This window comes from Pyrgilauda ruficollis, unplaced genomic scaffold, assembly GCF_017590135.1.
Source record: "Pyrgilauda ruficollis isolate IOZ18807 unplaced genomic scaffold, ASM1759013v1 scaffold4, whole genome shotgun sequence".
NCBI classification, from domain to species: domain Eukaryota; kingdom Metazoa; phylum Chordata; class Aves; order Passeriformes; family Passeridae; genus Pyrgilauda; species Pyrgilauda ruficollis.
In genome coordinates this window covers 11,253,476-11,278,997 of record NW_024525489.1, presented here as the reverse complement: position 1 = coordinate 11,278,997, position 25,522 = coordinate 11,253,476, and the positions used below count along the sequence as shown (strand labels likewise).

At 37.4% G+C, this 25,522-nt stretch overlaps 2 protein-coding genes across 3 annotated transcripts in view; both read right to left on the bottom strand.

Moving 5' to 3' along the window:
- BTBD9 (BTB domain containing 9) overlaps nucleotides 1-16,720 on the bottom strand; it is a 115,303-nt gene extending 98,583 nt beyond the window's left edge. The window contains exons 1-7 of one of the 2 annotated variants that reach the window (XM_041477285.1): nucleotides 16,619-16,720; nucleotides 14,403-14,569; nucleotides 9,186-9,396; nucleotides 8,278-8,641; nucleotides 6,436-6,700; nucleotides 4,383-4,602; nucleotides 486-605 (exon numbers count right to left, since the gene is read on the bottom strand). In XM_041477285.1, coding sequence (XP_041333219.1) covers nucleotides 486-605; nucleotides 4,383-4,602; nucleotides 6,436-6,700; nucleotides 8,278-8,641; nucleotides 9,186-9,396; nucleotides 14,403-14,484 — 1,262 coding nt within the window. In that variant the 5' untranslated portion in view covers nucleotides 14,485-14,569; nucleotides 16,619-16,720. Of the gene's footprint in view, nucleotides 1-485; nucleotides 606-4,382; nucleotides 4,603-6,435; nucleotides 6,701-8,277; nucleotides 8,642-9,185; nucleotides 9,397-14,402; nucleotides 14,570-16,384; nucleotides 16,523-16,618 lie in introns of those variants that run through there. The other variant, XM_041477284.1, reaches the window with a different exon arrangement.
- A 1,138-nt stretch (nucleotides 16,721-17,858) lies between these two features.
- GLO1 (glyoxalase I) lies at nucleotides 17,859-25,282 on the bottom strand. Its single transcript, XM_041477287.1, has 6 exons — nucleotides 25,142-25,282; nucleotides 24,066-24,148; nucleotides 22,706-22,846; nucleotides 21,864-21,931; nucleotides 20,920-21,009; nucleotides 17,859-19,022 (listed from the first exon to the last, which is right to left on the bottom strand). Exons 1-6 carry the CDS (start codon nucleotides 25,220-25,222, stop codon nucleotides 18,934-18,936), a joined length of 552 nt encoding a protein of 183 aa, XP_041333221.1. The 5' UTR covers nucleotides 25,223-25,282; the 3' UTR covers nucleotides 17,859-18,933.
- Nucleotides 25,283-25,522: the final 240 nt, after the last annotated feature.

Here is a 25,522-nt window from a genome sequence, read left to right as displayed (position 1 = left end):
ACTTTCCCCTTTCTCCCTTTTCCAACTATTTAAAACAGTGCATCAGTAGAAAATATATAATACATAAAAATACATTTCCAAGTTCTATAGTAAGTATGTAAGTGCATTATAAACACTCAGGCAGTCAAGGAATGATGTTTACTACTGAGTGAAAAAAACCCAGCATCAGCTGCAAAAAAGGTAGGTATGATCCCAAAAAAAAAAAAAAAGAAAAGAAAGGAGAAGGAGATGGGCAGATATGGAAAAACCATAGTTTTCAAATTGGATGCCTGCATTGTATAAACTATATTAATATTACAAAATAATAATATAAACTATTATAAAACTATATAAACTAAGATAAACTATTTTTTTTAGCATAGCTGATAGAAGTTGAGATATAACACATTTTCAGAAATACATAATGAAGTAGCAAAATCCAGCAACTTATTCTGGTGCCTACATTCTTTAATGTCAGCCACAGTAAATTACACTGATGAACTAACCTGCAGACACGGGCAGGAAAATACAGGTTCTGCCAGGACCGACAGAGATATTTGGAGTGATCGATAACACGAATCCAGTCCAACTCATCCATGGACACCTCAATGTAGTAGGAGTAAGACCTATGGATTGCCAAAAACCACTTGTTAGAATACAAGTCAACAAATTTTAGGTATTAAATCTTACACTGAATTCTGGATTTTCAGTGTGTTGAAAAAAAAAACCTGTTCTTACCCAGATCCATATTTTCAAACTTACTTTAAAAAGGAACTCACACAGGTAAGATGTATTCTCAGAATGATTTAAAACATCCACACACTCACAATCTACAGTCATTAGATGAGACTACTGTGCCTCAAAAAATGAAATGGAGACTTTTGACTCTGTCATAAAAATTATCATTTGTATTCCTTCCTCACAGAATAAAAGTAAATCACCACCAGTGATATGGTACTACTTCTACTGCCAAATCAATAAAAAAATGAAAAACAATTACTGGATCAAAAATGCAAATTTAAACTCCTCACTTGAAAAAAGCGAATTTACTTTATGACCATTTTCACTTTATGACCATTTCACAACTGAAGTTGTTCTTCACTTCTGACCCTTTCAGTTCTTTATGATCCATCACTGAGCCTGTCATTACTTCCTTACACACTCCGAAATTACTTTACGAAAAATAAAAAAGCCACTGACAGAATCTGTGTCTTCCTCTTGCTTATCAGTTATGTTTACCTTACAGTTTGCTTTTAAAAGAAACCAAATGCAAACTAGACCGTAAATGTTACAGCTAATTCCCTATTATATCCATGACTGAAATGCTTAGAATAAAGTAGAAATTTCACTTATGTAACTGCAAATCACTGAATATCTGTTTCAGAGTATTTTCCTTCTCCTAACATTCACAGGCATTTCAAAAGCACCATGTCACCACTTAACATCCTTTCAGACTAATTTCTACAGAGGATTTACTCCTAAAGAGTTCTACACAAGCATTTCTTATTAAACATTAATGCCTTTGTTAGTATTTCTGATTTTCCTGATGACTTAAAGGAGTACATATTGAAAACTATGTTTTTTAAAAATCCTTAAAACGTTAGATAGTTAATACCTTGGAAAGGTAAGGCTGAGTCTTTAAATGTCAACTGCATAGCAGCTTTCACATTCACACCAATCAGATGTGTAATACTCACAATCCACATAAATACAATGTGTTTTAGCAACATTATTATTACTAACATATATGTACTTTAGCAAACTAGGCAGCAAAGTTTTAGTTTGAGCTGCTTGTATACAAAAGTTACTGACCTCTCTGCCTTGAGAATTTTAGAGGTTCTCATCATTGCTAACATATATTTGTAATCAATACACAACATGCTACTTTTTGGTTTCTGAAGACACCAAACAAAGAAATATTACCTCAAAAATACAGTTCCATTAACATATACAACAGTATGCCTTTAATTTTTTTAAGGTGGGATAACATCATCTTTGCAGAGACAGTTTGGATAGCCTCCCCTTAGCGCTTTTACAGCTAAGATTCAGCTGTTAATACTTCTGAACTAGAGGTGTGAAACACCTGTTAGCTTCCATTTGGTTCTTTTAAGTATATCCAATAGATCAGAGCTTCACACAGACAGTTAAAATTAACAGAGTAATTTAAAAAATTGTTCAACAAGAAGTAGTCATGCTGTACAGGTCTGTTCATGTCTGTACAGGTGTTAAAACACCTCCTTAGAAGATATTAGTCATGTATCCCAGGAGAAAGATGCAGTTTAGTGGCCAGCAATTGTTAGACAAAGACAGTAGAAAGGAAAAGATATCTACAAAAAGTAAGGACAATCTCAGAGTAAGAGAGACATGGACATGTCTGGGCAATCCCAGATCCTTAAGATCTTGGCTGGCAAATTTCTGCACACCTCTATGGCCAAATTCTTCCCAAGTTTAACTATTCCAGTGCAAATTGTTTCCCTAATATTCAATATGAATTTATCTTCTTGCTTGTGTCCACTGCTCTTTGCACTCTCAGCACACAGCTGCAAGAGAACTCTGTCCCTGTATTCTCCATATTCTTCCACTGAATAGGTGAGGAGAGCAACAAATTCTCCCTTCTAAGCCTGCTCATATAAAACAGCAGGTTCTCATGTGCTCAAGCCTTCATCCTGGTGTCCTGCTGAACTCACTGCAGGAAGTCAGTATCTTATACTGAGGAGCCCACAAATAGATAAAGTACTCCAAATGCCTCCATTTCCATTTAACTTAGACAGTTGAGTTATTGGAGGGAAAAAAAAGCTTGACAATTCATAGAACAGAGAATCACAGAATATTCTGAGTTAGAAGGGAACCCCTAGGATGATCAAAGTCCAACTCCTGGCCTTGCACAGGACAGACAGTGCTAATTCTAGTACTATACCTGTTGGGAAGCAAAAGAAAGCCCAATAGCACTTTCCACAGAAATCAGGATGATTAAAAAAAAAATTAAAAATCAGCAAGACGCAGAAACTAGATCTTAAACCTCTGAGCCCTCAGTATTTCATGAAGACAAAAATCTCTAGAGATCCACCTTGTCAGATACTCTGCCAGCAATAATAAGTTTGTTCTACAAATTTCAGACGAAGCACACAGGACACCAAGCAACAGATAACTTTGTAAGAAGTTGTCCCAAGGAGAACATTTATGCCCTGCAGACGAGGGGCATTTTACCAGTTACATGAATTCTCTAAAAATTGCTAGAGAACTCATTACTAATATATCTCTAATACTGTTTCAGATTATATAAAGTTGGTTGATAATTGGTTCATAAATTTGGTTGATCTTCTGGCACAACTAGTATAATATTATATGAAGCAGTTCCTTCTATCTTCAAAGATCCACTTATTGATCTTTACAAAAGAAATAGAAGTGAAGCAAATTTCAGTTGAACTGAAGTAGAACTTCCTTGAAACAGTTAAATAGTTACAATTCATTAAATTGGTTTTAAATTGGTAACTAACTCATATTTAAAAAATTATTTAAATTTACAAAACACCTTACCCTAACTAAAACTTTTATACACCCTGTTCTAGAATAACATGGCTTAGCTAAAAAAGCAAAATGAAACTGTTCTACAATGATAAACTGAGTTTTTTTGGAAATAAAATAAAATTAATCCTTTATCACAAGGTAATAAGGTACATAATAAATGTATACGTAAGCTTGTTTTATTGTTTTTAACAGCTTATGAATACCTGCTGAGCTGTCTACTAAACTGTAAGATCTTTGTCATGGCCAGTTACAAAATTAATATATTAAATTTCTCAGAGAAAAAGAACCCTGCAATTTTTCTACTTCAGCAGCCTCTCAATTGTTCAAATGAGCTTAATTTGAGTTTTCATACATTCCATAATAACCTGAAGTAGCTCAGTAACAAGTGGCTACAGCATGTATGACAATTCATATTTCAGCAGTCTAACCACAAAGTGGCTTCTAATAATTACTGTAGTCAGCTAGTAATTCACATTCTAAATAAATTTTACTGTCTCTGAATTACAGAATCACAGACTCATTTAGGCTGGAAAAGACCTAAAAGATCAAGTCCAATTTTATTGTCAAAGTGTGCCCTTTCTTAACAGTTTTGGTATATTGAAAAAATTGGAACAAAAAAAATTTAATGTTTGAAATGCAAATACGTAAAAACACTGAAATAATTTAAGGTAGTTTAACATCTCTAAAAATGATCTGGTGTGTAAGTAACTAAAATTGCATTTAAAAATCAGGTTATTTCCAAACAAACCCTGCAACTGTCAGCTCCAACACTACCATACTATTTCCATAAAATATTTAAATTATAGTTTGCACTGCTACATGATCTCCAGTACAAAATGCATTGCTTTCCCTTTTTATGTCACCTTGGCACCTACCGACTGTCTCTGTCCCAGAGGAGAATTCGTATGTGGTTGATTATTGAGGGCTGGCCTAGTTTAATCTCAATTCCCGAGCGGCAGTCATCGTTGATCGGGTGTCGAGAGAATCCATGATCCAGGTCATAGTTCTGAGTGTCTCCATCCAATAGAGCAGACTTCAGCTCCCCTTTTACAACTTGTGCTCCATACTTCATTGTTGCAATATTCTCCCCTGGTACTAAGAAGAAAAGGGAATAATTTCTTAAATTTTACACTCTCATACTGCAAATTAGATGTTCTGAATATCAACTCAATTAGGTCAGACCAAAGATTTATTCCTAGGATCCTTTCTTGGCCACAAACATATGCTCGAGGGGGAAAAAAAAAAAAAAAAAAAGAAAGTAAAGAAAATAAGACAAAAAAGAGGCATTAAAAACATTTCACTTCTTCAATTTTATTTGGTATCTTCTACATCCTTTATGGTAAAAAAGCTGTGATAATTTACTATTATGTAGCAGCTATATTCTCAGTCCCCTTCATGATTTTACAGAATTCTGTTGCACCTGTTAACTGTTGTTTGCTTTAGTTTGGGTTTTATTCTGTTCTTCCCTAAATGGAAGAAATTTAAATATACAAGATGTGTATCACATGTTCAAGATCCATCCTGACTTTGCAGAGGGGTGCATACAGCAGTAAAGCCATATATGATCCTCTGCCAGCTATACAAGCTTCCAGTATCCTGCAAAGCTAAATGAACTCAAGTGAAATAGGAAACTTTTGGCTACTTGGGCTTTGAATTGACATGGAAAGGCAAGTTTTTTCATGCCACCATTTCACAGTAATAAGCCTGTGTCCTAGGAACAGCTTCCTTCAAGCTAACTGGGAATAATGATCCCTAACTTCAACTACAGAACAATACTCCGTAAACTAGCCTTTCCAAAAGACATTTTTAACAGCCTTGTTTGAGGAGAGATCCTAGAAAATATGATCTGAAAACTTAATGATGAAAAGCAACCCCAAACTTTTCAGGCAGGTTGACAATAGAAGTATGAATTTTAACAGGCTGACAAAAATTTGATATCTAAAGAACAGAATTTGAAGTGGTAGTCAACATTTCCACAAATAGAAAAAGCTTCAAGATCCTGAATGAGTACTAAAACAACAAAGAAATTCCACTCTCAAAAAAGCTGTAATTAGGAGAATTTTATTGTGGAGATAAATATCCGGGAAAAGAAGCCAGAGAAACCATTTGACTTATTCAAATGTATCTACTGCACTGTCAACAGAACATCTCTCATAACAAGACTTCCACAATACCCTACTATTAAACTTTTAATCAATTAATTAAATGTTTAAATTAATTAATTAAATGTTTAAATATTAATAACTATAACTTCTAAGGGAGAACAAAGAATATGCAATTCTAAGATAGCAGTAATTTTCAGGGCTCATCATGCATGACTGAGAATACAGTGCGGACTCTTAAAGAATGTTGAACTTTTCTTTCGCTGTGGGTCAAATGTACAATTAGATGGCTAACTATCTTTTTAAAGCTTGAGTGCTAGATACTCTTGTTGAATTAACAGAGAGCACAGAAAAAACGTCAAACACAAGGTTTCTTACACTTCTTAGGCTTCCACTAAAATTACTTCAAAGACTTGTTTAAACTAATTAGACAAGCATTTAAAGAGAAAAGTCATAGGTAGCAGAGAAACTATGAAATTGTTTATCAAGTAGAAAACAAGTCACTATCAACATAAAACCATTTAAGTATCATATCTCACAGCCAATTCATTTTAATTTTCAATGATTTGTAAAACTCTTTCTATTAAATTACTTCTAGGAAAATGGTATTACATTCATTTTTGAGAAATATCTGATATACAAAGCAAGAAAATAATTGACTAATATCGAGAATTCAGAATAACAGCTACATAACAAGACATTTCATATTGCAAACCTTTTATAACACACAGTAATAGATGAAAACTCCAAGCACAAATTAATCATATCCTCCAGACAACCACAGTCACTAAATAAGAAGGAAGCAAACAAAAAACCTGATGCTTACTTAGCATGCCCCTGTAGTTGAGGTCCATGTCCCGACTCTCAGAACGAATCTTAATGGCATCTAGGATGGCATCAGGTGACAACAATCCAGAAGGTCTTACAACATTCAGTAGTTCTGTTAGACTCATTAGTGGCAAACGTACTGCTTGCATGATTTCAGCATGGTTTTCCTTGGGGTTATGTTTACACCAGTTCATCAAAGCTTGGAAAATGTCCTTTTCAGGAGCTGCAAATGAGTCTCTCAGTACAATACTTAGAAGGGCAGCCTGGAAAAGAGAAATAAGAACAAAAAATATACCCCCTAAATAAACAGAAATTAGGTTGAATTATTCTTTTTTTCAATTAAGAGAAATTCAAACAAGGCAAAAATTAATGGCTATTTAACTTATAGCTATTAAAAATAATCTCCAAAGGGGTGACTCCCCGAAATTGTAGATTGTTTTAGTTATGCAAGAATTACAGAATCTATGACCAAAGTAATAGGCAATATAACAAAATCACTAGAAAAAATGTAGAGAACTGAACAAATCAATATGATACCATTCAGTAGTTCAAATTTACTTTAGAATATTGATTTGAGGACTTAGCGGTACAGTTCAAAATATTCCTTTAAACTTAGGTTGCTATAAGACCACTGATGAAAAAAAGAATTGTTGCTTGAAACCACTTTTTTTAACCATTTCTAACTACTTGGGACTTCTGTCCTGTCACAATTTTTCTCTCTCTTTTGGTACCGACTAAGAATCACCAGGTAAAAACTCCAGTGACTCTTATTCATGTAGAAAACCCACTGACTGCAAAATGAGACCACAAATAATCAAATAACACTTTGATTTTCACTTAGTTAGCAGAATAATCAGGAGCTTGCGTAGAAAAGGAAAGATCTCTCCTATATACTATGACTGGCTATGTCAAAGACCTCAAAGTGTGCACTTTCTGATGAATGATGTTTGCTCATTTTTTTATTGATAATACACTCTCAGAACTCAGATTCAACAAACTGTATACGACACAGTACAGAGAGAGAAAAAAAAAATTTTTCCTTATACAGTGAGTAATTTACAGCAGTGTCATAAACTCACTCAAGTAACAGACCCTTCACAGCTCTTCCCCTAAGAAAAAAACACTTTAAAAAATCCCAATTACAGCATCGTTCATTCAAGGTGCTCTGCTGCTTCATGTGAACACCACTTGAAAACACTCTCACTATTAAGTCCAGCCCAAAGACCCCTGCAGAGTAAGTGCAAAATTTCAACTTCATAGAACAGCCAGACTCGGTTACAAATATTTATGCATCTAACAAAAAAAACAACACACAAAAAACCCAAGCCACACCACCATATTCTGCAAGTTCAGAACATGATGACAATCAGCAATATAAATCACAGTAATCTCCAGAATGCTTTAGTTCACCCAGCAGAAAGTCACCCACCACTGATGAAGCCTTTATCAAGGAATTAATAGAACAAAGTATGTCGTGTCATATTCAAGTTTATATTTGACTTCCCCTCTGAAGCATTCAGAAGCCAAATTATATTATACCAGGAACAGATTAAATAAGACAAAATTAGATTGCCTGCTGCCATATTTTAGAACACTCCATTAGATATACTATATTAAACTATATTGACTGGTCAGTACCTAAGAATTTCGGAACAGATTGCCAAAATTTTCAGTTCAGCTTATCTTGAGGATTTCTGACCCTCACAGTTTCACAAGCATAAAATAACTATGAGCTAACACAAGTTTTTAATTGGTTCCCTCATTAGTATTTCATCACAAAACTGTATTACCATTAAAATTAACAGCCCTGGGGAAAAAATGCACAAAACTAAAGATATACCTTAGAAAGTGACAGGAAGCCTTCGCTGGAGAGCACCTCTTGGGCATTTCTATCCATGAACATACAGCACATAAAAGTTAATTTGGGAAGAGAATAAAGACTGGCAACATCAAAAGTCATACAGACATTCTGAATATTAAGTATTGTGCAAAGATACTCAGACGTGGAATCCTCCAGTTCTGGGAATCCGTATTTATGTGCTAGGCTTAAGAAGTCAAGAAGAATCTCTTCTTTCTCATCTCGTAGTGTAGCACGACCAGTGTATATGTATTTCAACAGCATGGTAAATGCTTCTGCAGTGGTGTCCTGAAGAGGAATTTCTGCTTCAGGCTGAGATTCTCTCATTCCTCCATACAATAATGCTCTATAACGAAAAGAGTTTAGTTTAGTTAGCAGCTTATCCCTCTGACAAAATTCACTGGAATATTAAATGTATTTCTATTGAAAAATGCCCAGCTCTTAAAAAAAAAAAAAAAAAAAAAAAGGTGGATTAGTATCATTCCTAGTTTTAAAATATGTATTTTAATCTGTGTCAGCCAAACCTCAATTCCAATTCATCAAAACGAAACTTGCTATCTGACTATATGCCATAGAAACACACCATTTTATACTCTGAGAAATCAAAACAACTTTGCAGTAGTACTTTCCTGCCCTCAAGTTCTCTTTCTCTTGAATTTGCGAAACTACCTTCAAAATCCAATTTAATGAAGGTCAAAAGAATAATACTGTGACATGGTATTTATCCTTTTCTTTTTGAACACAATGATTTGATGTGCTGGGAAACATTCACACAGAAAAGGTCACACTCAATGGACAGATGATTACACCCTGAAAAGTTCATAGGGAAACAATGTTTATCTCATCTGCACAAAAATTTCCTGTGAGCCTGACAAAAAGCCTTACTTCACCTGAAATAATGGCATCTAGCAGCCAGGATCACTCTGTGTGCCGGAAAACGCTTCTTTTCCACAATAAAGGTAACGTCACTGTATTCTTCCCCGTTCATTAGAGCACCAATATGCTCTGACAGAATGTGGACGTGGTCAATCTCCCCCACAGCTGTGTATGGACGAAGTGGGTGGCTGTTACTCATCTTGGAGGGATGGTGATACTGGTAGCCTAAAGGACAAAGAAAGCAAGCAGTATTATACAGGAAAAAAATATTAAGAATAGCAAGCATAACTGCAATAACAAAAAAGTGACTAATTTAAGTAATTATATATTACAAGAAAAATTAAACCAACAAGTTTTCTATGAAAGTTCGTTTTCAACCCGACTCAACACAGCTGGCACCAACAATTCCAGCTAAGTATTTCAGAGAATTGTCACCTCGTTATTCAGCCAACCCATTTATTTAAAAAAAAAGTTTCCAACAAAGGGAATTAGAAGTTAAACTATTTTACATCATATTTCCATTAAAAAGCAATTTTTATCTGAATTAAAATGCACACACACAAAATAGAAATAAGCAATGTGATTAATTAATTTTAGTCTTAACTCTCCAATGAAATCAATGAAAATCAAATAAAAAATAAAATCAATAAAAAGAAAAACTGTTTTTGCAGGTTTCTAGTCAGCTTTTCAGAAACAGGAGAAAATAAACAATCAGCATAACTTTTAATAAATAACAAAGTCTGTCAGAGAGAAAAGCTTTACAATGTACAATTCAATTCTTATTCTTTACACTCAGTTTTCTTGATGACTTCTTATTTACACACATACATATACACACACCCATATATATATATATAAAAACATACCTCTCATAAAATTAGTCATAAAATTAGGAGATTGCCCACTAATGTGAATTATAGATAACTGCATTAGTCCTATCTTCTATAGAATTCTTTTGTTTCTTCTTCCTTCACAACAGGTTTTAGCTTTTTATGGTTTTGGTAAGACTAGCTTCTACTGTGACACTTCAGTTTACTTTTCTTTAAAAAGAGGTTGGTTGTTTCAGATAATGACCATCCATATCTTCAGAGGTATCTTCCCTGCTCCAGTTACTAGACACTTTTCAAAACAGGCAGATATCCAGTGCTGAAGAAAGGCAGTGTACCACACGAACCAAGAAAATGATGAGGCCATACCTTACATACACCTAACACAAGAATCTTTCAAATCAAATACTCATGACAGAAATACACATTTAGATTCTACTGTAAAAATACTATGAGAAAATATGTTAAAAAAATCCCAAACAGATGCACTTGGGGTTAATTATTATTTGCATTTGAACACATGGAAATGCTTTATCCAAAATCAAGATACTGTGGAAATACAGTCCCAAAGAACCTCAAATGAAACTAAACAGAAAGTGATAGAATAGAAAATAAAATTTAAGGAAAATACAGCATACTAAATCAATCACAGATCACAACACAAATGGGAACAAATCCCCAAGTTTCCACTGGCTGTCTCTGCTACTTGAATTAGAAGCTGTGTGCCTGTGAATCCACTACAGCACACCCCCAAGTTTCCACTGGCTGTCTCTGCCAGAATTACTTGAATTAGAAGCTGTGTGCCTGTGAATCCACTACAGCACAGAACCAGCAACACTGGCCAAGATACCTGTGACAGCCTAACCATGGGAACACAGAACGCTGTAGTCATTCTTCTACCCTGACATGAAAGCAAAATAATTTTCAGGTTTTCATGATAACAGACTATTTTTTCCACTTGCATTGGTTAACTTACAATTAGTTAAGACAATTTAGATTTATCCTACATACACTTCAAGTAAGATTTACTTTCTAACAAGCAAGATTAAGTTGATTACATCAGCCCAGCAACATCTGTTTGTACCAGCAATACCACTTACCACAACATAATTGTTTGAGACTTTATAGACAATGGTAAAATTGAAATGTCCTCGAAATAGAAAACTTTTTATTACACTGAGGGAGGATGCAAAAAGATGTTATTTGTTACTTAGCTGCAATCTCAGGTCTGGGTACTCCTTGAAGACTTCCATACCACACCCATAATTGCTGTTGTTGATCTTCATTTGCAATCGTCAGGCAAACCAACTACGTGTGAATTACACATCATCAAGGAACTCTGTATTACCTCTCTTCTGCTAGTTTAAACATTTGTGGATTCAGGAGGCTGATTTATGATACTTCATTCATGTACAAATATTGGCACATTTTAATTTTACAATCTATTTTTATTTCAACTTTTTAACTACATTCTACTGCTTTGTTTCCTAAATCCACTCTTGTCTTCAAAAAATAAGAACAGAACAGGTACTGTCTGAATAAAACTGAGAGACTGTAAAAGTAGTGAATACAAGGGAATGCCACCAGCTGCACATTAACTCTGCTTTTAGTAGCTGTGGATGTTGTCATGTGCCAATAGGGCAAAAATCTCAAGGGAAATTGTTTCTATTTAAGGTTAAATAAACAAATAAAATCAAAAGCACGCTTTCCTCTCAAGAGTACATAAACCTCTGTCTAAACAAGTATCAGTGTATATAAGAGGGCAAAGTCAGAAGTGGGAACAGTTGCTAGTGACCCGAGGATGCCCAGTCCTTATGAACATCAAGATGCTGAACGACAGCAAGCAATGAAAGGAGAAATTAGATATTGCCCTGTGTGTAAGCAAGGCAAATTTATTCTGATGTGCAATGTTTCTCCAAATTGCTGGTTCCACATACTATTCTGAACCATCAGTTTCAAACACAAACCTGCCGGGCACAGGAAATACAGGAGTCAAATGATGGCTACAAGCTGAGGAGGACTTTCAAAGGCTTGAATGACCCAAAGTGTAGGGCACTGTCACCTTTACAAAACCATGTTCATAACTTTTCTGTGCACTATGGGTACCACCAGTATATTGAAGAAACATGCCAACTCATCTATTTTCTACTCGTACAGTTTTCCAACACAAATTTTGTCTGGATTATGGATTTTTCATATAAAGCAGACCAGTGAGACAGTCCTGCCTTCAAAATATAGAGCCAAATAATACATGGCTTCATATCTTCCTAGGATTAATTAATGGTAAAAATTCAGGCAACCATTTCAGCGATCTGTACATTTCTTGTTTGAGGAAGTAAAACTTAATAACCTCTTTAGTCATGCCAAATTGCTATGAGCTCACAACTTCCCTGTATAGCTAAACATGTCTTTTCCTAGTTGTTATTCAAAAGTACTATTTATGATTAAAAAAATATGGATACTGCTAAGAACTAGGGCAGAACCCTTCCTGAAGCTCCCTCTGGCATCTTCTGTCATCAAACAACATCAGCTTTTCAGAGAATACAGGTGAATACTCTTCCTGGCAGTCAAAGAATATGGCATTTGCAAGCCTGCCAGCACCATAACCTACTTCCAGGAGGTATTCAGAGCTAATTAACTGCTTCAGGAGTCAGCTGCTGCAGCTTTGGTCATGACACAGAAATAAACAAACAAAACACTCTTCTCAGGGATTTTGAGGCAGGATTAGAACTGCAACAATCTGAAAATGCATTTGTTAAGTCCTAAGGCCTACAAACCACTTCTCTGACCTTACTGAAAGACAAGCTATTTGGTGGCCATCTTCAACAGTGAGCATGTGAAAAATGCAGGCTAGTATTTATGACATAAGGCAGCATGCAATACTACATAATGTGTGCTGTGCCTGGAGAAACAACCACCCCCTCCATGCTTTCAGTTTCCTGTACTTCCGCTCAGCAGGTAATCTGTAACAGGTTATGGGATTCAAAAACATCATCTAGGAAATTCAGCAACACCAGCAATGACATCCTTTCTGAACAACTCTCAGTTGCATTGAAAGATCAGCATTCAGTCTCTTCCCTCCCTCATTCAGGCTAACACTGAAGAATCCTCTGAAAAGCAGAACTGCTTCAATGAAACATGGAAGTGTTTTTCTACCAGGTGTAGAAAATTGAATATAAGAAATTAATCATGAATTATTTGAAGAAAAATTTTATATAACATGAGTAAAGAATGCTTACATAACTGATAGCTCTATCAAAACTTCAGAAATAAATGCAAGTAAATAGACGATTGCTAGAACTAATTTTTTCATTAAATAAGTCCACTTTATAAACACTGAGCAAATAATTTCATACCCTTAAAACAACTAATTCCTACATACTCTAGTTTGTACCCAGCAATTAGTTTGTACCAAGCTAATACTTTTATCAGAATTACACAAAGATAATTTTCTTAAATGCAATTCTTTTACACTGCTCTTTTATCTAAAAATTTGTTCTCAGTTGATTGGATGGCACTTGAGTAGTATTTCAATTTTTATAAATTCATTACTTCATAATTACTTCATATATTGTAAATAAATTCCAGTAAAATATTACTTTAGTTTCAAATTCTATTACCACAGACTCCCAGAACATGATAGACGTAACAGTAAACTACTGTACAAACATACCACTGGTTCAAATAATATGGTTTTTATATTTTCAATGGATACACATATGTCATTTCATAAATATATAATCTCAGGAAACAGAAATTTTCAGTAAATACTTTAACACGCAGAGTGTAAATACTTTGGTTCTGTCAGAACCTTTGTACTTTTAAGTAAAAATGGTTGGTTCAACCAAAGTTGAATCTGAGTGAAAATTGTAAGGGGGGGGGAAACGACAAAAACCAAACAAACAAGTTTTGATACTTTGTAGCCAAGAATACAAATAACATACTCAACCCATACAACTTTATAAATACAGAATTTGAAAGCTCAATAATTAATAAGCACAATTCACAGAACTTTCAAGTTTCATCTCCAACCCTTCTGTTGTGAAAGGACTAAAAGGAAAGCAGATGGTAACATTAATGGAAACTAACCACACCATCCAATCACAGCATTCTAAACAGCAATTTAGTACCAAAAAATGTTTTGACTCAAAGCATATGGGAAGTTATGCCCTGCTCATCAGCAAACACATTCCCTGCTACTACACTTAAATGCTGTAGTGTTAACATTTTACATTCCGCTCAGATGCTTTCCTGTCACAGAAGAGAAGGAGTACGTTTAGCTAAGTACAAAGAACAATATACTTAGTGCAGACTATTTATTAACATATATATAAAATGAACCTGGTTAAAATGGCATATAACAAAAACATTAAAATCTCAAGAAAACACATGGGGTCTACTCACCAGTGAAGCTGTCTGAAGACCTACAGTGCGCGTAGCCTGTAGGCAGATTCCCCGCTTCCGGGAAATTAGGGTTCTTCGCCATTCTGAACAGCAGACAGATTGAACAGCAAGCTCATAGAAATGTTATTCAGCAACATCCAGCTGCACAGCAACAACTGGACCATTTCCTGGAACAATGCATGAAATACACACCATCAGAAACCATGAGCACAAAGCCTTACGATGAAAGTGAGAGAGATGCGTATTTCTCAATTCAGCTTCTTGCAGAAATAAATTCTTTAAAAAGCCTTCAGTTTAACAGGAAAATGTCTAAAAACAGAATACAGGAATAGTATTGCTGTTCTGAGTCATCATAATTTAATTTTGACTGTTAATATTTTTAACCATCACAGAAGACAGTAACATGTTGCCATACTCATTATAAGCCAAAAAAAATTCCATCCTGGCATTTCTGCTACAGCACCATTTTCCCAGATGGGTGTCCTAATTATACCAGGTCTATACAAACTGTATCACACATGCTTTATTCCCTACACAGACAAAATTCTCCAAGTGTTCTTCCCGAACTAAAGTTTTGGAGGTTCCATTTGGGTTTTGGTGGTTGTTTTTTTCACAAAACTTAAGGCAGTTGCAGACTTTTCTATTGCACAACCTTTTTTTTAAACAAGAAACCAAAAAAAAAAACTGTAAGGTCAGGAAATGGAGAAATACAGAGGCTTGACTTGCTTAAATACATAACCAACATAATAAGTCTCTCTCAATAATTGCAAATTACTGTTAACCTTCCCTTCAAACCTTCCAGGAGGAAAAATAAACTGTATTTAACTTGCTAAACAGATGATTTATCAATTCTCTCATAAGGGTCACTCTAGTTTTCTTTATGGGATATGTTGAAGAGAACAAAGAAGGAGAAGGCAGAAAAAAATATTTTTAAGAAGTCTCATGAACTAGAAAGTAATCACACCTTAATCCCGCAAATCAAATCCAGGTTTTTTACAAAGAAAGTCTCCTGGATTTTAAGGATCAAAGGATAATATGTAATAAGTAATATTAGGATAATATGCATAAGTAATGCATGCTGTCATGTTGGACTGTGTTATGAAAATACATTCAAAAGTCATTCATTAAAATTCTTGGTGTCTTTTTTTTTTTTTTTGTTAAATTTGAGCCAACATCTCAACGGAACAGTTCTAGCATCTGATTTAGTTTTGTAACAGAAGACACATCAAACACACCTGCTCTGTGAACAGGCTCCAATTAAATCCTAAAACACATAAAAACTTAAATGATTCCAGCACAGGACTTCAAGAAGGTCTGTGTGCTGCTCTTTAAAAACACGAGCAAAAAGCACTGTTCGGCAAGCGAGATCACCGGCAGATTGCTAACAAGTTAACATCAAGTTAGTTTCTTTTAAATCTGATAATATGTTTCCTAAGCTACGAGTAATTTCAATGAATCACGGTAGTGCGTAACTTGCAGAGTGGTTAAACTACTACGACACCAAAACATCAGCGCAAACACTGAGTACCGCGAGAGCATCAAAATACTGAACTTATACTTTTTAAGAAATAAAATTCGAATTAGATGGCCACAGCACGGCCTGGAGAAGCCAGCCAGGGGCAGGACGAGGGGGCGGGCGCGGACCAGAGCCGGCGGCCGGAGCCGCCGATGCGCCCAAGGTCGCGCCCGGGGTAGCCGGGGCCGCCACCGACCGCAGCTCGCGAGGCGCCGGGGGAAGCGACCCCAGCCCGCTCGGCCGCCTCCTCCCTCGCCTCCACAACAAGGCACTTCAGGTGAAATCACTTCCCCGCCAAACGCGCCCGGCGCCTTCCCCGGACGGCAGCGCTCCCCCGGCCCGCCCTGCCCGCGCCCGGCGGGAGCCGCCGACGGCAGCACCTCAGGACTCCGGGCAGCCTCGGGACCCCGCTCGGCAGCGGGGCCGGGGCTGCGGCCGCCGCGCCCCTCCCGCCCGCGGGACTCACCGGCCCCGCCGCCGCCGAGGCCTCCTCCCCCCGCCCCGCCGCCGTTCATACGTCACCCGGCGGCGCGCTGACGTCACCAGGCAGCAGCGGCCTGCGTGTGACGCAAGTGGGTCCCGCCGCGCCGCGGGAGCGCCGCCGCCGCCCCGTTTCCTGCTCCGCCCCTGGAGCGCGGCAGGCGGGACACAGCGGCGCTGCCGGACAGCAGGGACCGGGAAAGAGCGACTGGTGGTTAACCTTCCCCGCCGCCTGCCCGCTGCTCCTTGGCTGCATTCAAAATCCCTGTTTCCTTGGTAGCGGCGTGCGTAGCTCCAGCCCTTCGCTGCGTGTCCTGCTTTCCTGCGTCAGGAGAGCTTCTCCCAGCGGGAATGGGGAATGTGGGCCTGTCGCTACGTAACCGTGAGAGTGACTTCTGTTGCACTGCATGAAGCTAAATTTAAGCCCTCCGAGAGGCAAAGCACTACACGCTATTTAATTCCATGCTTTATTTAGAAGATAAGAATCCTTCCTTGGAAGAAACAAAAATAGTGGCCTGTAATCAGAGAACATTATGAGAACATTAAACAATTTCAGAAGTTTTTCTAAATATTATCTAATATTGTCCTAAATATGTCTAAAATATTTTTAAAACGTTGCAGGTTAAAAGACTTATCATTAACTGGTTAGGTTTTTTTGCTTACTAAGCAGAGAAGCTTTATCATAGCCTGCTCCTCCTTATGTAGTTATCCACTGGACTACATGACAGGAAAGATGTTTGCTAATGTCTTTCCAAACAATTCCATGGGCAGGGTGTGGGTGTTAATGTCTTTGAAATAGTTCCTAATGTCTCTACGAACTTCAAGCCGCAATCTTGTTAGAGCCTAGACAATTTGACTCCTGAAACAGACAAATGGGTCCACGCACAAGCCTGTTTCTTAACTTTGGCCGGAAAGTGACATGCTTAAGGAGGAAATACGTGGTAGGCAGTTCAGGAAGGCTGTACCTTCCTAGTACCTCAGCCAATAGGGAAAGGAAGAGGCAAAATGTGGCTGGGAGTTTATAACAGGCATGTGCTCCAGTGAACACTCTCCCTTTATTTGAATAAATTTGCAGGACTCCTCTGTCTCCTTTGTGGACACTGGCTTTCCATAGTGTGGCTTTTCTGCTCACATGGGGTCTTTCCAGGGTCCTTCCACCATCTGGGACCAACACATGGCAAAGGTGCTGGAGTCACACCTCATCCAGTTTTTAGATGACCAACTCCCTTTGGTGCTGGCCAGCACCGGGCAATTGATTGCGTTCCCAAGACTGTCCAGGAGACGGACGAGAGGTGGACCAGGGAGGTCTGTGAAGAGTCCACAGGAAAGGACCACTGCAAATTTCACTGCTGAGTACAATGATTCAAAACAGAATCTTCAAAGGAAAACAGCGTGCCTTTCAGTCATCTAGAATTCAACAGTAAGCAAAGCGACATGTCATTGTGCTTTAACATTTTTTGTAGTTTTCTCCAATGCTTTATTGGGAAGTGAACTGCAATGCAATTACACTATTCATTAGCCTTTGGTTACACTACACATTCTTTGATAGCTGCATAACTGAAGAAGTTAGGTGCTGCTCAAACCAGAGTAAGACAAGGCAGAGGGTTTTATAATTTGTGTAACACAAGGAAATGCTACATGTTTTCCTGCTGCTCGCGGGTATGTACTATCACTTGTTATGGGAGGGCAGATCAAATGTCTAGTAGTAGGAAACTTGTTTCAGATATTCTTTTTCATTAATTTCCTAAGGCAGAACATACAGAGCATTTAAGTCAAATACAGCCTCAGGCTTCTACTGAAACAAAAATTATGAGCAAGTTCTTCCTAGTGTTGAAAGAGACAAGGGTCACTGTGAGTTAGCAACGATGAGACCTCTTCTCTTGGCTGTCAATCAGCAGTCAGAAGCTGAGCTGAAAGACTGAATTCTTTCTGCTGTACAGATTTATTCCCTCTATAAACTTTCTTTTTCCAAGACTGCTTAAGGCTGCTCCTTAAAAGAGTTTTGCTTGGAATAATGTAAGTAAGATTATGATTTTTATAAGCATGCTACTACTCCAGTCAGAATTAGCCTGACATTTTATTTTCTAGTATATGAGATGGGACATTAAGCCTTCAGGATCTTTTGACTTAATAAAAAAATATACTGAAGTTTCTTTTTGCATCCTCATTGATGCTTATCAGTAGTAACACAGTAGGTGTTGTCGTTGCTAGTTTAAATCTAATCAGTGTGAGATGCAGTGAGTTTCTGGTCACGTATCTTTTGACAGTGTTTACTGAAATATTAACATAATGAATGTTCAAGAGGAGAATCTGTGATAGTGCTCTTCCAGAAAATGATTGAGTATTCCTAACTGGAAAGAATTTGCAGTGGCATCACAGGACAAGAGAAAAGGAATCCAAGTGAGGTCCCAGGGGATAGTTTTGGAGGAGACTCTGAACACGACTGATTCTTCTCTATTAAGCAAATTTCACAAACACCTGTTACAGATTTTCTCCAGGAGTCTGAAAGTGGGTCTCTCTTATACTTCACTAGCACTAAGTGAGAGTCACCATGTGGTTAGGATTCAAAATTTCAATCCAGTAGCCATCAGGATCCTGAACAAATGCAAGTCCTTTCATTTTACCTATTAGGGAAGAAAAAAAAAAAAAAAGATAAAATTAAGACTACATGACTGTTTTTAAATGTCAAATTGTCAAATATAACTAATTTGAAAAATATTTTTCCTTTTGCATGTGAATTAGTTCAAATTTAGACAGATAATTCTAAAAACATCCAAATTAGTTTTTAATCGTCATTAGATCTCTGTATGCAAAACCATCAATCCTACTCTCAATAAAGCTGTAGTTAAAAGCCACTTCAGAATTCCATCTTTTGTTGATTGAAATTTTTTGCATATGCCCCTGTAAGTGTTCATCCTCAAAATTCAGGAAAATATTTTTGTGCTCTGGGGATGTTTTGATACATTTTCTTGAACTGGCTTTGCTGGCATAAAATCCTGTGTTCCTCTGCCCTGTTCATCTCCCATCATTCCTGACTCCACACTGTAATTTTGCCATAGAATTTTTACCTCTGACATGGCTTACAGTACACTTCTGCATCACTTCATAAAGCAAAGAAATGCAGGATAGGATTGTTGTAAATTTTACTGGTGGAAAACATATTATTCCTTAAAACAGGGTCCTCAAAAGTTGCTTTCAACAGTAGATCAGGACAGCACAGCTTAACATGTTATCTTTGAAGTGTTAACCACACACTTGTAGTATACTTGCTCCATGAAGTTATGTACTGTAACAGACCCAGCCTAGCTCTTAATATAGTCTAGTCTCAAAAACAACTGAGAAACAGATGTTTGATCAGTAAGGCAGGAAAATAAACCCCATGCTTGATCTCCCAGCCTGCTCTGCAAACAATGTGAAGTCCAAAACTTCCTCCTCCTCCTTGGCATTTGCAGCATCAATTTTGGTTCTGAATTTTAAAAAAGAGATTTTGCTCTGCCCCCACCCTTTCTCTGCTTCAAGAGTTCTTTCTTGTGATTCCCTCCATTTATAGTCTAAGCTTGTTCTTCTATGTACTTTCATTCCTACCACTGCACAGCTCTAAGTCAGCAACTCTCATTTCAAGCCTCTCACCATTCAACAGACAAATTTAAAAAGGCTCAGAAACTCTAAAATGCTAGAAATACCAAGATCTATTCTTAATTCAATAAATCAAGTTAAGTTTTCAGCTATACTTCTTATTTTGCTTCAGCTGAGAACACAGTGAATAAGATGAAAATCACTTAAATCTCTTTTCAGTTACTAGTATTATGTGTCTCTTTTTGAATGCATCAGTCCTAAAAATCTCGTGAGGTCTTTTTATGAAAGAGAATCCAACTGAAAAATGCAAGACCTCTCACCACTTCTGCATTCTGCAATACTTTCATATACACATTCTTTGCTTATATACTCTCTAGATATTTGTGCTATACATTATGCAAGTCAATTATGATACAGACTAACGGGGCTATTCCTACCAAAGCTCAAAGAACAGTTAAAAATATAATAACTAGTAGGTTGTATAGTAGGTGTTAGGTGGATTTACATGAAAATAGGCAGAAAAGTCAAGAATGACTCAGTTTAAATGAGTGGGAACTATTACGTTTTCTGACTTTTTTTACTAAGACAAGAACGAAGCAGATGTGCCATGTGAATTTTTTTCCATGTTACAGTAAATTCTTTAACAACTCTAGGCAGCAGTATACGTGACATGTAAACTATGACATCGAGAGAGGATGTGAATTTTACTGAAGGTCAGGCTGCATACAGAAGGCACGTAGCAGACTGATGTATTATTGTTACTGGGATGGATCCATTGCCAGTTTTGCCCACTCCATAAGGCGGTGCAGGGGTAACTGCTTCTAGAAAGCTCTAAGCAGTGGCAACTCCTAGCAACACGTGACCCAGCTTTCCAGGAAGATCCCATAGACAAACTGTATTAAAACAAAAGAAAAAAAATTACTTGCATTTCTGATCGAGACTTACCATCATCTGGTTTCTTCACAAATTTCACTCCTAGTTCTTCAAACCTCTTACAAGCTTTATAGACATCAGGAACAGCAATTCCAATGTGTCCTGTGCAAGAAGGTAAAAAGGGTGAAGTGCATTATAAATATTGCCGAGTGTTCTGTGAAAGAAGTTAGTTTAGTATTTCATGCTGTAGCTCACGTAAGGTGAGCGATTTGGGTATTAACATTATCAAAAGACAACTGTTTGAAAAATAATGTCTTTTAATTATGAATGTTAGAGTTGAAGTATCTTGTGCTGTTTAGACAAGAACTTTATTTAGAACAGGAAAAAATAAGATTTTCAATCAAACTGTTATAGCAGTATGTTCTTCCTTGAAGTGCAGCTCCATAACAGGATTTTGTTGTATTTGCTCTGTTTAACAGCACATGGATTTTATCATTAATGCTGTTTCTGCAGAGACTGACACTAGTGCTATGCAAGGACTGAGCTTACAAATCACTTCAGGAGCTTTAAATGTCAAGTGGCTGGACAAAGTGTGAAAACTTATTTCACAGCAGTGACCTTTCAAGCACTCAGAGTATCAAATCAAGCCACACAAATAATATCCTCAGTGCTACAGAGTTGTCCTTCTACCTTAACTAGTGGATTATACAGCAGATATCCAAGAATAAATCAGTTCAAGCACCATGATAATCTAATACACAATCACAACTGATGTTCTTCACTCAGTAGTTACAATTAGCATGTGTTTGCTTGCCAAAGGGTTAGATTCTTGATAAAGAGTGTAACAATGGCTCAGTACTGTGAAACACATTGCTTCATTTATTTTTATCATCCTTCACAGTATACATGTTGAAAGAAGAGAGATAAAAGGATGAAAGGCAAGTTCCCTACTTTCCAAGAGTTAGTACATTTTATTTCAAAACTTAAAAACTATAAACACAAGACTAAAGACCTACCAAATCCTCGGGGATCTGAATTGCCATTGTGGTAAGACTGACTGTCATCATTTTCAGTGCCCCAGTTGCTGTAAGAAGTAATTATGATATATTGAAGAAAAGCATTAAAATTAACTAATCCTAAATATTCAGTTTCCTTGGGGAGGGTAAGTTGTTTCTCCTAAAAAAACAGAGAATTTCAACTGTTGGCTGCCTTCATTAAACTACAAAGATCTTCCCTAGCCATGGGCTCCAGGGATGGTCTTGGGACTAATTCAGTCATGTTCACATTCCTTCACTATTATTTAGGCTCTACATTTGAATGAGTCAGGAATGAGTCTCATTCAGATTAGAGAGGTTTTGTTGCACAAATCAGTTGAACTACCCATCAACAGGGAACAGCAAGTGAGGGTAGCAGGTCCTGCAGTTAAGTAAAACAGCATTTGGGAGATTGTGTCTGCACAATTATAATGATTAGCAGCATTAACCAAATTGTCCTGTTTACAGGAAGTACATGTTTTGACTTAATATCCCTTCAGATAAGATTCCAAAAGCAATAGTTACCCATTATTAGGTGCTTTGGGGATCCAAAGAAAGGTCCCTAAATTACTTACCCAGACAGTATGCATATAAAATATACCAAGTACTGTTTCATATTAATGTTCACCTTGCAGTTTGAAAGATCTCCGAAAGAGGAAGATTAACCTTTCCAAGTATCCAATCTCAGATATATTGTTTCTATGACAGTGAAGATGTATCCACAGTAATCATTAAATTTTTATTCAATCTAATGGGATTTACACTAATCCAATATGTATAATCACTGTTAGCAAAGTGTCATCTCTCTTTATATAAATACTTACTGTGTCAGTTCAAGTGTAGCTTTTCTAGAGAAGGTCCAAGGTGTTCTCTCAGCTTTATCTTTCGGGATATCATTTTTATCTTCATACCCCAGGAAATAGAGTGAGAACTTCATAGTAGGAAAGTCAAATTTTTGAAGCAGTCTAAAGGGCAATATTATTTTGAAATAGTAACTTAAAAGGGTAGTCAGGTAGCTTGCAAATAAACCAAGATGCTTCCCCTATAGAAAAGTTATTTCCATGAATTTTTGTTCTTCTATAATCCACACCTTAAAATAGCTACATTTTAAAATATCAAATAAAAATACTCCAGAACACATTACAAACCTAAAAAATTTAAAAGAATCAGATGTTTAAAAACCAAACTACCAGTAACTGAATAGAAAAGTCAGTACAAAGGCTTGGATATTCAGACTGTCACGCTGTTACTTGAGGGTGTTTCCATAGGAAAAAACTTGAACCACTTTAAAATTTCACCAAGGAATAACAATATCTACTTTGAATTTTACTCATTCTACAGAGCTTACTGGTACCAGACAAAGTTTAAGAACACAACAAACATTTAGATGAAATACATTTACAGTTTCAATAGTTACCTATAAGGATAAAATCCCTTTCAGATATGACAATTTAATAAATTAAAAATACATGAAACATACATTTTATGTAGGATATTTAACTGGAACAAGTAGGCATGCAAAATTAATCTAACTTCTTTTTTAAAAGGTATTTTTATTTTCACACATTTTCACTACAGTGGAAGTAATTTATTTTACTTTAGTCTGGACTCATATCAAGATGTTTACAAACAAAACAGTATTTTGTTTTGAAATAACTCAAATGCTAAGAATGCACAAAAAGCCCCAGCATAAACGTGTTAAGCTACTGCATGGCAACTGCCTTCCAAAAGCCCTCTCCAGAAGGCTGAGCCTGGACTTTGTCTTCACCCTTTATTGATTTATTCTCATGTGACTGGAGGCAGTCATAAGGCACCTCTGAGAACTAGCAGAGAAAACTTAATTTCAAGATTTTTAACAATGACTCCTCATTATAAGCACAGTAATAAAAGTTACCAGCTAGCTGCAGGCTCAGTGAAGAGGAAGTAAGCAAGTTGTACCCTGATAATTAATGACCTATTTAAGAAACAAAGAAATTTCTAGTCAAGGCCAATATTAGTTCATTTGCAGCTTAGGCATCTACAGCTTACTGCCAGAACATCCAACTAAGCATCAGCTGATGGGACAGCATTGTTTATGTAGTTAGACCAATTAGTAAAATTACAGCCAAAAAAAAAAAAAAAAAAACATTTTCAGAAGAACAGAAAAAAACCCCAAACTTATCACAGCATACAAATTCTACTCACGTCATTCCAAGTACCCTTGTATAAAAATCCAATGATTTCTTAGGATCCTTTACTCTTAACATTGTCTGCTGAAATATAAAATCCTGTGGGGAAAAAAGGTTTATACTTTATACATCAGCCAGAATTAAATTATGGATATGAACAAAGATGCCAGTTACTAACGAGTCTAAAACCTGGAGGTTCAGAAGTAACAAAGAAAATTACTTCAAGTGCAAATAAAGCCTTTTGTCCTGATTCTATACATACAAATTTGTATTAAATAAATACATCTTTGTAATGTAATGTTTAAAACAAATAAACAATCCCATGAGTGGTATCATTCAATATGTATTATCAGATGCATCAAAACAGAGTATCCTTATATTTATTATTCTTTTATGGGGCTGTAGCATACATGAACAACTTCACACACAAGTGCAACAGCCACATGAATATTCAATATTGAGCCTCCTAGACTCCTGAGCTCATTATTTTTATTATTTCATGGCACAGGTATTGAACATCTGTCAAACTGGATTATATCTTGGCAGCAAAACCGGCCTACCACTCTGTAAGGATATTTTCTTGAAGTCCCAAGGTAACTATATAACAAGAGGCTTGTGAACGATCAAGTGGATAAAAAGTGAATGGTGTAATAGTTGACAGAGGTAACGGGAAAAAAAAAATTAAAAATTCAACTACTATGTTCTCCTAATAAAAAGTAAAAAGGTTTGGGGCGTTTTGACGGATTTTTCTGTGCCGTCCGGGCCGGGACTGGCCGAAGCGCCCCGGAGCGCTGGCTCAGAGCCGGGACAGCCGCGGGCCCGGCCGAGCGCGCCCCGCGGGGTTCAGGGGCTCACAGCGACCGGCCCGGCCCGGCCGCCCCTATCCACGACCCCGAACCCCGCAGGGCTGCCCAGCAGACAGGCACCAGGGCAGCTCGGGGCCCGGCCACACTTCGCTGCCCCGCCGGGACCCGGCCCGGCCCCATGCCGGCTCCCATTCCCCGCACGTCCGCCCGCTGCGCCGCCGTGAGGCGAACGGGAAGGAGCGGGCGCCACAGCCCCGGGCGCGCCCGTCACCCCCAACCAGCCCACCTTGGTGCTGGCATCCGGCTCCGAGCAGGCAGCGTAAGCTGCCTCGTCCGTGAGCCCGCTGGGTTCCGCGGGGGCCGCCATGTCGGGAGAGGAGGAGGAAGGGGAGGAGGAGGAGACGAGAAGGCGGTGCTGCGCCCCGCCGCGCCCCACGGCGCCAGCGGCCCGGCCGCTCCGTCGCAAGGATGCCCGAGGAGTCTTGCAAAGGTGTGGGATCAGATCGAGGTCTGCCAGTTCATCCCTGATTCACAGCGAGCCCCTGAAAGCGCTGAATCAAGCTTTTTAATTTTTGTTTTTCCGCTACTCTAGTCACTACTTTTATCTGCATAGTTATGATTAAACAACTACCTTGTGAACGTCGTCTACTTGGATAATCTTCTGTTT